Here is a 13586-nt window from a genome sequence, read left to right on the forward strand (position 1 = left end):
GTGTTGAAAGGCTAACTGATGATTAGAAAACACTTGTGCAATTATATTAGCACAGAGTTTTCATGGAAAACATGAAATTGTCTGGATGACCCCAAACTTTTGAACGGTAGTGTATGCATAAAGAAAGACTGGAATGACAAAGTAAGATTCTGCTATCTGAAATTGGAAATGCTCCACTATCTTGACCAGCTAGCTGTTAACTTTGTCAGTTTGATGTTTGGCACTGAGCAGGTAGTGTGCAGTGTTTTTTTTTTTCTCTAACAGCTCAAGTGTTGATATTATGATATACTAAGCTTCATCTGTTGCTTGATTCTTGTTACTTATTTCACTGTTGTATCAAGGAAATTGCAAGTGAGAAATCTGTTGCTCTATAAATATGTTTGAAATATAATTTATTTCCTAAAACAGAAATGAACAGTTTCCCATTACATGTGTGACTACCTTTTAACTGTACAGCCGGTGTGTCCTAGAGGTAGTAACATAACAGACTTGTAAATTCTGTCCACTGAACTAAAAAGCAGCCATCCTTAATTCCACATATATTATTCACACAATATCCACATATCAACACTGCTGGACTACAGCAGCAGAGAGACACAGAGAGAGATAGAGCCAGGCTTGAGCAGATGAAACTATTTTTAAATCGGTCCACTCAACCAAAACCCACAGTCAATAATAAACCCTTTTATTATTCAAGTGATATTGAAATATCAACACGTGAAATAGGAGACAGAGAAAATGAGAAAGAAAGGGCCAGTTTTTCCTCAGACTGTGGGTAATAACTCAAATATTATTCACATACCACAGAGCAAAAGAAAGACTGACACCTTCAGTTTAATGTGATATCCAGACATGAAAGATATTTACTGACTGCAATAACTAATCTAAATAACTATTAAAGGTCACTACACTAACAGAGGAAAGCAACAAAAACCACCAATATTGGAAAAGAATAATCACTACACAATTAAGTTCAGAAAAATACTAGTGTTTTTTTTTTTTTATTTCATGGTAAAGAGTGGGCCTTTTCAGAAGATGGTAAAAATAAGACAGTATTCTTAACACCAAAAAATCATGAAAGGAAAGCCACTCTTTCCTGTACTGAAACTAGTATGAAGCAATCCAAGATTTTGCATCTGATTCAACTTTTCAGGTGTCATTTTAATAAAGGTGTTTGGCTCTGCAAGACATCATATGAGCACAGCAACAGAAATGCCATTAAATGACATTATATTCAGACCAGACAATTACCCACATAACTCAAAGGACTAGAGTTACCTATTCAACCTTTTTGCGTAATTTCCCAGAAAACAGGGTTGAGAAACATGTCTGTTGACAGTATTTGCAGACAACAATGCTTCAAGTTATGTTCCAATCAAAGGTTTAGACAAAAAGTGCCTCCATTTGTCCAGTTTTGTGTCCCACAAAGATTTGTCTTCATTAGTTAAGGTATTCCACAATGATCTGTGTCCTCAGATGAAACAAGACAGGTATGAAAGGAAACAAATCAAAGACACTGACATTTTCTGTTACAAGACAGGGCTCTCAGACAAAATCCATTTGAAATGGCTGTCTGACAGAGTCAAAAGATGGTGAGGGTGGATCATTGTTTGAGTCAGCATCATTAGGAGGTGAGGAAGAAAAGACATTATGTGACTGAAAATGAAAAGAAAGACCCAGACACCACACACCTAGACTTATATATACCCAATTTACAGCGTTATGCTATTGTATGCAAGATAACTTATGTGGGTCAGTCTTTTACTACATCGTTATACTCATTTGTGTATAGTATGGTCATGTGATGATTTAGATTCAGTTTATGGCAAGTGCATCATGGTAAAATATTGTTCCTGAACCAAAACTGTCTCCTTCAGGGACAGGTTTTTTTTCCTTATCATTTAAATGAACTGCTGTGCTTGCGCAACAAATTTTAAACCAGTACCATTGCTTAGTTCTTACAGGATGTACACCCAGTTCAGTTTTATATGCAGCGTGGTTTGAACAGGGAATCTGAATATTGGGATCTGGGTAATAATATTAGGGAGCCAACACAGCACTGCATACTATTGTTATCTCTTTGTATCCTAGTTAACACTGAAGCCAGAGCAGACGGTACTCCCCCTAGTGGATAAATCCTGCGCTGTGGAGACCAGGAGAGGAGTTAGCTTCCAGCACCCTGAGATCCTGGCTCATGCAGAAGTTGTCACCTCAACTCTCCCTGAACCATACTACTGGAAACTGCCGGAGCAGTTCAGAGGCTCCATGGTAGGAAACCTCCCTGTGTTTGTTGATTGTTTTTGTTCTTTCACAACTCATATTTCTGTGTTTTGTGGCGTCCCTACCACTACATTTTTAACTATGATGACAAGGCTGTACAGTTTTAACAATTTTCTCCTGGATATTGTAAAAGAAGCCTTTGCAGTTGATAACAAACCAAAGTTATATTGCACTGAGTGTTGCTCACCAAGACCTACATCGTTGAAGCTGGAAAAACACAAATTAGACTTGATTCTTCTTAAAAGTTTGAATGCTCCACTGTTTAAGTCCATCTCTACTAGCATCTGGTCTTCCTTGTTTCTGCCTTCGCTGGCGCACTGCCACAATTCTTGGCATATTATCATCGCCTGATGAGTGTGTGACCATTGGTAGTGTGTTGTCTCACAGGTTGCCTTTCAGTCTCTGACTGTCAACATAAAAGTTACTGATAAAAAAAATATATGCAATCTGAAGTCAAGTGGAGTATGTCTAAACAAGAAATGCAGCATTTGTTTATTAGTTACTGATTATCAGAAATCACAGCACCATTGAATGTGCGCTGAGCACAGGCGTGTGTTATGCATGTATACATTATGTACAGAGACAGAATCATGAGACCTGAATATGTAGCGGTTGCTACACACAAACAGATGGACAGACAAACCAACACCGACCATTGCATAACTCCACCACATTCCTTTGCGGAGTAGTAAAAATATAAAATATGTTAATTGTATGATGTCTTGTGGTTGTCTTCAATGAATTCTTTATGTCCCTCTTTAGATCACAGCATATGGTGGGAAGTTGAAATATGCAGTGTACTATGAGTCCAGAGATGAAACTGGTCCTTCCTCCTACGAGCCTCAGGTCATTGTTAAGGGGGGTCCTAACCACAACATCGTGATGACGCGCCACATACCAGGACTCCAGATTGGTCAGCTCACCCGCCATGAGATTGACATGACAGAGGTACTGCTTGACTTTAAAAGAAAGTGGGATATCAATAGAAGACAACAAATGTATTTGAAGGCAGATTTTTAAAAATACTCATTCTATCAAATAAAATTTCAAAATAAAAACTTAAGCCTGAAATGCTTAAGGTTATATATTATCCTTATTTTCAGCAACCTCAGTCAGTCAATGCAAACACACTTAATTACATTATATGTGTTTGTACTTGTGTGTAGCATGAATGGAAGCATGCAGATGGCCGGTCGATGACTCGAGAGGACTTCATGGAAGTTTTGTTCTATGTGGACTACATCTTAATTAAGGCATCACACGGCAACTTGATGAGACACAGCCGGTACACACACACACACACACACACACACACACACACACACACACACACACACACACACACACACACACACACACACACACACACACACACACACACACACACACATACACACACACACACAAACAAACTCAGAGTTCATGCCCCTCCACACTGTGTGGCCCATTATTAAAAAATGACTTGTGAAAAAATCTCTGCTTTTCATTTGTATGTCAAGTATAATAGTAAAACTGTCTGTTGTACCTCACGACCTTTTCTGTAACAGCAGCAGAAACATTATAATCTGCTCCAAATTATCCTCATAGTTGTCTCTGCATATCCCATATTATACATGTAGATACATTAAATCCAATGTACACCGATCAGGCATAACATTATGACCACTGACAGGTGAAATGAATAACACTGATTATCTCTTTATAATGGCATCTGTTAATGGGTTGGATATACTAGGCAGCAAGTGAACATTTTGTCCTCAAAGTCGATATGTTGTCAAAAGTGGTCCAAGGAAGGAACTGTGGTGAACCAGCGACAGGGTCATAGGCAGCCAAGGCTCCATTGATGCATGTAAGGAGCGAAGACTGGCCCATGTGGTCCGATCCAACAGATGAGCTACTGTTACTGAAATTGCTGAAGAAGTTAATGCTGGTTCTGATAGAAAGGTATCAGAATACACATTTTGTCTCAGTTTGTTGCACATGGGGCCGCATAGCTGCAGAGTAGTCAGGATGCCCATGCTGATCCCTGTGCACCACTGAAAGCTCCACCAATGGGCATGTGAGCATCAGAACTGGACCACGGAGCAATGGAAGAAGGTGGCCTGGTCTGATGAATCGCATTTTCTTTTACATGATGTGGATGGCCGGGTGCATGTGCGTCGTTTACCTAGGGAACACATAGCACCAGAATGCACTATGGGAAGAAGGCAAGCCGGTGGAGGCAGTGTGATGCTTTGGCCAATGTTCTGCTGGGAAACCTTGGGTCCTGCTATCCATGTGGATGTTACTTTGACACGTACCACCTACCCAAAGCATTGTTGCAGACCATGTACACCCTTTCTTGGAAACGGTATTCACTGATGGCTGTGGCCTCTTTCAGCAGGATAATGCACCGTGCCACAAAGCAAAAATGGTTCAGGAATGGTTTGAGGAGCACAACAATGAGTTTGAGGTGCTGACTTGGCCTCCAAATTCCCCAGATCTCAATCCAATCAAGCATCTGTGGGATGTACACAGAGGCCCCACCTCGCAACTTCCAGGACTTAAAGGATCTGCTGCTAACATCTTGGTGCCAGATACTGCAGCACACCTTCAGGGGTCTAGTGGAGTCCATGCCTCAATGGGTCAGGGCTGTTTTGACAGCAAAAGGGGGACCAACACAATATTAGGCAGGTGGTCACAACGTTATGCCTGATCGGTGTATAGCTTCTTTGAAACACTGAAAGGCAAACACTTTAATTTTTGATTTTCTAAATGTCTGAGCAAGCCAGGACAAACACAAATGCACACTATTATGAAGTTGATTGTATTGCTGTATTAACAGACTTCTGACTTCTCTCTTCTAGTATTTCAGAAATCAGTCTAACAGTGGCTGAGGAAGGCAGACCAACCAAAGAAAGTGAGAAAGCCCATCAGATAGAAAAGTGTGACTGTCCTGCTGGATACTCTGGACTGTCTTGTGAGGTGCGCACACAACTAAACACATGCATACAAGAGTTAAATCAGCAAAATGTCATTTTTTTTCAAAACGGTTTTATGTGAACTCCAGTGCATGTAATCTGTTGACATCAGACAGTGTATGCTCACACCATATGCAAGGGCGTGTAATTACGTGAGACTACCTCATGCAGAAGAGATAGATTAAGAGCAGATGTCCGCTAATAATCTATTTTCAGGCTAATAGCTATATTGATATTTCAGAGTTCAATCAAGCGATAATAATAGATTCAGATATCAATATTTTGTTTTTCAACATAAATGTATAAAACTTTTTTCCTTCTTTGTTTCTTTGTTTAGTTGTTCTTGATAAATATTCCTCAGACTTGTTTTTAGCTATTTTACATTGACAGAAACTACAGTGCTGTGAAAAACTATTTGTCCCCTTCTCGAATTCTTATATTTTTTAATATTTTACCCACTCAAATGTTTAAGACCATCAAACAAATTTAAATATCCAACAAAGATAACCAAAGTAAACACAAAATGCAGTTTTAAATGATGATTTAATGTTTTAAAGGAAAAATAGCTGTCCAAACCTACCTGGCTGTATGTGGAAAGTAATTGCCTCCCTTGTTAAATCATGAATTAACTGTGGCTAATCACATTTTTTGGAAAGCAAGTTCAATTTCACAGACCACACCCAAGCCTGATTACCTCCAGACCTGTTCAATCAAGAAATCACTTAAATAGAACCTGTCTGACAAAATGAAATCAGCCAAAAGATCTCAAAAAACTGCAACAAAATTCTGCGATCCAAAGAAATTCAAGAACAGATGAGAAATAAAGTAATTGACATCTATCAGTCTGGAAAGGGTTACAAAGCAATTTCTAAAGCTTTAGGACTCCAGTGAACCACGGTGAGAGCCATTATCCACAAATGCAGAATATATGGAACAGTAGTGAACCTTCCCAGGAGTGGCTGGCTGACCAGAATTACCCCAAGAGCACAGCGACAACTCATCCAGGAGGTCATTAAGGAACCCAGGACAACATCTAAAGAACTGCAGACCTCCCTTGCCTCAGTTAAGGTTAGTGTTCATGACTCAACACTAAGGAAGAGACTGGGAAAAGATGGCATCCATGGCAGAGTTCCAAGGTGAAAACCACTGCTGACCAAAAAGAACATAAAGGCTTGTCTTACTTTTGCAAACAAACATCTGAATGATCCCCAAGACTTTTGGAGAATATTCTATGGACTGATGAGACGAAAGTTGAACTTTTTGCAAAGTGTGTCTCGTTACATATGGCGTAAAAGTAACACAGCATATTAGAAAAAGAGCATCATACTAACAGTCACATATGGTGGTGGTAGTGTGATTGTCTGGGGCTGCTTTGCTGCTTCAGGACCTGGATGACTTTCTGTGATTGATGGAACCATGAATTCTCTCTACCAGAAAATCCTGAATGAGAATGTTCAGCGATCAGTTTGTGACCTCAAGCTGAAGCGCAATTCTGCAGCAAAATTCTGCAGCAAAACAACGATCCAAAACACACCAGCAAGTCAACTTCTAAATGGCTTAAAAAACACAGAATAAAGGTTTTGAAGAGGCCTGATCAAAGTCCAGACTTGAATCTGATTGAAATGTTGTGGCATGACCTTAAAAAGGCCATTCATGCTGGAAAACTGTCCAGTGTTGCTGAATTAAAACAATTCTGCAAAGAAGAGTGGGCCAAAATATTGCCACAGAGATGTGAAAGACTCATTGCCAGTTATAGAAAATGCTTGATTTCAGTTGTTGCTGCTGAGGGCGGCCGAACCAGTTATTAGGTTTAGGGGGCAATTACTTTTTCACACAGGGCCAGGTATCTTTGAATTGTTTTTTCCTAAATAAATAAAATCATTATTTAAAAACTGCATTTTGTATTTACTTGGGTTGTCTTTGTCTGATATTTACGTTTGTTTGATGGTCTAAAACATTAAATTGGGGAAATTACGCAAAAAATAAGAATTTGAAAAGGGTGAAAATACTTTTTCACACGCACTGTACGTCGAGTGAAAAACAATGTGAAAATCCTTCTATATAGTCTTCAGGTTTCTAGTTTCAGACATGCGCTTCTTTCTGTCAATCTGATGGCATTTAATCATGAGGCCTTCATATCTGAATAAACACAATGAACCTTTGCAATAAACATTTTTGTAAAAGCCTCTACAGAAATCTTACTAGGTTCGACCCAGTAACTTTTTAGTATCACTTTCAACACACCACATGTCTGAGCTACATGCCGTCAAAGTAACAGAATGTGTGTGAAGTGATTTAGGGAAGACTTTTTTTCTCATTTCAGCATCAAAACAAGACAGAGAGCAAAGGACATAGTTTGTGTGCCAAATCGTGAAACACTTTTCTCATGCGCTATAATTTTACATTCATTGAAAAGTGAACTGTTCAGAAAAATAAAACTTTTATGGATATGGACAAAGCCTGTAATAGGTCAGATTAATGACCTCACCAGTCATGAATGGAATCCAGGTTTTGACTAACTGGGACTAAAGTTTAATTTGCTTCTTCCAGCTCTTTTTGGGAGTCTTTCTTCGGAGTTGATTAATTACCTGCAGCATCAAACAGCAGCGAGAGACTTGCACACTTTCATGCAAACAGGACAAGAACTGCAGCTTTTACTAATGACTTCTTATTAGGAAATAGAATATAACAGCAAGTCACAAGATGTACTCACTGTTTATGAGGTACAGTTTTTCAGTTGTTACATAGCGGTGGTCCTCAGGTTGAGTCCTGAGCTCCATCACAGATTTTTTTTTTTATTTTACTATTGATAAAAGTCTGATCTACCAACTATACTCAAAGATTTTTTTTTCTGTCACATCATGTTTTACAAAGACTTTTCTGTTTTCTAGTCTCACAGCAGGATTACATTAGTGAGAGTGTTGTGATCATGGATGCTTCACATACCTACATGTAGAATGTGACCCAATAAATATAAAATAACTACCAAAACGTAGCAGCAGGTTACTGCAGTAAGACTGTCATCACAAACGGATTGTATTTCAGTGTTTAGCAAATCCTAAATAAGCTAGGCTATTAGTCATTTGGACAGTTTGATAAACTATTTTTAGTTTTGAATAGTTTTTTTTTTTTATTTATTAGTAGATTATTAAGCACTATGCTACTTGTAATATTGTCCAGTCTCGCATGTATGACAAATATCACACATATACTGTACCTAGTCCTCTCCATCACTGTGGTGGGTATGTCTGAATGAAGCGTTGAGGAACATTAAAAAGGAAGTGACTGACTGAATGACAGAATGCAGTAACGTTAACAGATTGATGAAGCCAGAAATGGTATTTATTATATGTCTGTCTGAAAAGGGGCTCACTGAATATTTTTAATAATTTGTGTAATGGCATTTCTTGAATAAAGAAAGACATTTTAAAGAAATGCAATGCACTGTATAGGGAGACTACTATATAAAATGAACTGACTGTATTTGTAGAAATTATGTTTCGAACAGTAACAGCAGAGTGAGCTGAATTGTCCTCTTTTTTAGAGCTTGGAACAATGACTGCTGCTTTTGCACTGAGTGAGAATGACAAAAATGTAGAGGTCACAGACATGGCTTTCAACAGTATCTCATAAGTTTCCAATTTACATTTAGTTCAGAGCTTTAAGCTTCTGCAACGCCTTTCAGACTTTCCTGTTTTTTTAAGTAATTTTATTTTTTTCCTGCTTTGCTTAACCAGGATTAAGCCCCACTGAGCATCTCCTCTACTCAGTTGTGATTTTGTCAAAGCAATTGACTTTCAGCTGCGTTCAGCTCCTTCTCTTAAGCCACAGAAATCCTATAGCAGTGACTCAATCTTTAGTTTAATGAGGATTTTGTGAGACAGCTTATGATACACGGACGCAACAGTTCTGGGTAATTCTGCTGGACGGTGATGTCTGAAAGTCATTTAGGTATTATTGTGTTAATCTCAAAGGAATACAAGGCTTGCCAGCAAACTTTTAACTATATTTTTCAACCTCTGTTTCACATTGTTGCCCATTACTTGGTGTGCAGAACATTGCCCATCGATATTACCTGAAAAAAATTACCTCTACATGTGATTTAGAAGCTACAGATACAGTTGAAAAAATGCCAAATAGAAGCCAAATAGCAAACGGTAGCTAAATGTGAAATGTTCAGGTCACAGAGGGCTTGGCTGACAGATGGCCGTTCTATTTGTAGCTGCCGTTGTTGTTAATAAAGTATTTTTAAACGGGCGTTTAGTGCTAGCAGAGGGAACAGATGGCTCTTTAAATGGACTCCATTAATTATTACTGAACAGGAGAGAGAGGAAGAGAGAGTTACCTTGCATCTCTCTTTCTGTGTAAGTGAATATCTGCAGGTTTGTGTGTGTGCACTGGGCGGGTATGTGAGGGTGTGTGTTTGTGCTCAAAAGTTACTGAAGGGAATAACTCTTAATTGTGAGTATGTGTGTGAACGAGAGGGTGGTCAACAGTTGCCTAGAGAAGTAACGATTAGGGATAATTGTGTGTGTGTGTGTGTGTGTGTGTGTGTGTGTGTGTGTGTGTGTGTGTGTGTGTGTGTGTGTGTGTGTGTGTGTGTGTGTGTGTGTGTGTGTGTGTGTGTGTGTGTGTGTGTGCGTGCACATTTGTGTGTGTGTCCAGTGTAAGGCGTGGCGAGGACACAGTAGGAACACATGCTCAATCACAACTGGCCCTTACAAGGTATTCGTTTTCTGTCTCTGTGCAGGAGTGTGCTGCAGGTTTTTACCGTCTTCGCACCGGTTCCCTGACATCTGTTCCAGCATCCAGAGTGCCCACCGCTGCCGGCATGGGCAGCTGTGTTCAGTGCCAGTGCAGTGGGCACTCCTCCACTTGTGACCCTGAGACATCCATATGCCAGGTAAATGAGTGTGTGGACGTATGTCTGGGCATTCTGCCGCTGGAGACCCTCACAGAGCCATATGCTGGGTAGTTTCTGGAGAAAAGATTGAGGTGAGAGAGTGAGGCAGGTGTGCCTATGTGTGTGTGTTGGAATTGATGTCAGGTACTGTAATTAGCCCTGCAATAATTAACGACCCCCCAGTTTACTCAGATTTTCTCTGGATCCGACCCAAAGCTAAAACATATCTCTGCTTTAAAAAACATAGGGGAAGATAATCCTATTAACAGATATTTTTTTAGAATACATAATAAAAATAGAAAAGCACTCAGAGAGCGCAGTACTCTGCCAAGGCTGCTCATTCCTTGTATCATTTCAGACAGATAAGTCTCGATATGTCCGCAGCGGTCGATTTGTAGTAGGATCGCAATCATGTAATCGTCAGCAGGCAGCTGACGTACTGTTCACTTGTTGTCATAGTAACAGTGATGCCGTGCTGCTATTGATGCAATGATACAAAAATCTTTAACAAATCCGTGGATCCAGACTATAAGCTGCATCGCTGCTAAAATCTAATCACTTGGTCCTTGTGGCATTTCTGACCTTCCCTGAAAATCCAAATCCAAATCTGTTATTCTGTTTTTGAGTAATGTTGCCAACAGACAGACAGACAAACCATCGCCGATCGTCACATAACTGCGCTGAGCTTCCGCCTCCTTGGTGAAGTAGTAATCAATTGACCTCAACAGTTTTACAAAACATACCTTCAACACATGCCAATAATGTATTTTAAGGTAGAATGCATGATATAAATCCAAAAATGTATTTTTTTTTATTCAGTGATTATTTCCTCATCATCTGTTTGCTGTCCATTTTGTGGATGCACTAAAGAAAATCCACCTAACACAATTCAGTGTGCAGTGACAGTGAGAGAGATAATAATTTTGGAACATGCTATCTGTTTAAACATGTTAAAGGCCAGTTCATGCTTTTTGCATCCATATGCCCACAAGAGTACATGTGACTTAAACTTCCTCATCCAACAAAGTCGCGAGGGTCTGTGTGAACCCCTCTAATTACATCTGTGTGTAGCTGAAAAGTTACCGCCTGGGTGCAGCAAAACGCATCCCCATGGATAGAACCATGCGCACTGTGTCCACCGCTGTTGATGTGGAAACTAAGTCCCAAATCATAGGCCAGAGCTGTGCATCGTCTTTTATGCTGTGAGAGTTAGTCATTTTTCCAAGTCTAAAGGACATATTTTCTGATAGACAGTTTTGACAACATTATACCTTTCTAAATCCATTGATCAGATCTTGTCACCAGGTTATCATATTTCACTGTTACGTCATGCTTTACAGAGCACATGCTATTAGGTTATCATTACGTCATGTTTTACAGAGAACATGTCCAGACATGTTCAGACTTTGCCCTGTTATTTTGTGACATATTTCATGCGTTACATCATTATGCGTTGTTATGTTTCTAGTATTATAATGCCTAAAGTATGCACTGTGTTTTGAGCACTCTACATTTCATCTCCTAAAAAACATATGATTTATCTTCATATCAAACTTACAATTTATGATCTCCCACCAATCTTCAAGACATCCTTACTTCTACACTCACAGCTTCAACCCCCTTTTTCCTTCTTTTTCACACACACGCACACACACACACACACACACACACACACACACACACACACACACACACACACACACACACACACACACACAATACAATCAAAGCATCGGTGATTACAAGAATAGTCAACATTATTTATTACACACACATATTTTAACACCACTCATCAATTCAACAGCATTTGCCAAGATGATATCATCTTTTACTTTGGCACATTGTACCCAAAAAATATTACACTACACTGTCTGCTTTCACATCAGTCATGCAGTAAAGATGAAGTAGCACTACCTTGCTAAATAGCAACTATCTTTTTCTGTACTCCACCTTTAATGCATAACAAGAAATTTAAAAAAACACAAGAGATAATGTAACTTTATTTTTGTATCAATCCTATTGTATTGTGTAATGTAATATGTACACTATTGCGCTCTCTTACCAGGAACATAAAAGTATAGAAACTCTTATAAACCAACTTAGAAAGATGCTGGCAGTATTTGGATTTTCAAAAAGACAGGAAGGAACAATACCCAGAGTGGTTCTGTACATTAACACATACCAATGACTGAGACGTCGGCGCTTAAAGACATCCAGTTAACTTTAGAATAGAGCACACAATGGAGGCCACATTTGCTAATGAATCTCAGTGTCCCATGGTACACAATATCCAGCATGCGAAGACCATTAGCAGAAGCTTTCATATACAGCACATCTCCATAGTCAATAACAGGCAAAAAGGTTGTTTCCACTAATTTCTGTTTCACATAAAAAGCAAAACAAGTTTGTTTCTGTAGTAAAATCCTAATAGGAGTTTCAGTTTTTTTTTGTTTTTTGTTTTTTACCATATACTGAATGTGCTCCTTAAAAGACAAATGGCTCTCAATTAAAAATCCTAGATATTTAAAAGTAGATACCAATGATTTTGTTGGCCATTTCTTGCTAAAAATTTTCCAGACAGTGCTGATCTCACAGTTTTTGAAGTAGTACAGTAGATAGCCTACATTTAGTTTTGTCTGCATTTAAAACAAGTGTCTAAGGCAGATCTATTTTTCTATAAAGCTTGCTTATATTAAGGTGGAGGGTTAGCCATGACAGTGTCACTTTAGACACCGACTGCAAGAATCAGCAATTACATAGCACTTTTTGCACTTTGATTCATTGCATTTGTAATGCCATTATGTTGTTTAAAGTATTGATTTAAACCACAATCCTTAAACTTTGAATTACTCATGTATGAAAGACTCAAACTTAGCGCCATCACACATATGACACACACATACAGACCACAAACAGCCTGAAACTTATGGGGGTATTATGGTAGCAGAACTATTTACTACAATAAGGCAACATGACATGTGAGACGTGACACGTCAGTGACAGCCGGCACTCTGACCACAGCAGATCTGCTTCTTTCTATCACGACAAGATAAATGATCTTATGCAAAAAAGCTAAAAATCTCTTTGCCCTCCGCTTTAATAACGATTTGCCTGCGGCGAGTGTTCGGCACAAGTTTTTCAGAAGGTCTGTGATCTGAACTTTCAAGTAAAGTAGCAATGCTGCTACGATCCGTTAGCTCAGTGCTACATGGCTACCTCCATGTTCCCTGGAGAAGACCCACAACTCAGGAAGGCTAATAAAAAGATAGCTGACCTGCTGGAAGATATTTGCCATCTCACCGGTGAACTGAGGGATAAAGACACTTTGTTGGCCAGGTCTATGGAGGTGGCCCACGAGCAGTCCATGCGGATTGCTTCTCTCTCTGCGGCCTTCCAGGACACGGCACCCTGGGATCCCTACTGTCCACGGCCGTCATCCTGCT

At 39.3% G+C, this 13586-nt stretch overlaps 1 protein-coding gene across 7 annotated transcripts in view; it reads left to right on the forward strand.

Annotated features, from left to right (window-relative positions):
- The window catches only part of lama2 (laminin, alpha 2), a 308893-nt gene that overhangs the window by 207969 nt on the left and 87338 nt on the right, over positions 1-13586 (forward strand). For all 7 annotated transcript variants that reach the window (XM_055016148.1, XM_055016150.1, XM_055016149.1 and 4 more), the window contains 5 exons: positions 2092-2268; positions 3043-3228; positions 3447-3565; positions 5127-5244; positions 9991-10143. In XM_055016148.1, the coding sequence (XP_054872123.1) occupies positions 2092-2268; positions 3043-3228; positions 3447-3565; positions 5127-5244; positions 9991-10143 (753 nt within the window). The remainder of the gene's footprint in view (positions 1-2091; positions 2269-3042; positions 3229-3446; positions 3566-5126; positions 5245-9990; positions 10144-13586) is intronic.

The sequence above is a fragment of the Amphiprion ocellaris genome, chromosome 12 (genome assembly GCF_022539595.1).
Source record: "Amphiprion ocellaris isolate individual 3 ecotype Okinawa chromosome 12, ASM2253959v1, whole genome shotgun sequence".
Lineage (NCBI taxonomy): Eukaryota > Metazoa > Chordata > Actinopteri > Pomacentridae > Amphiprion > Amphiprion ocellaris.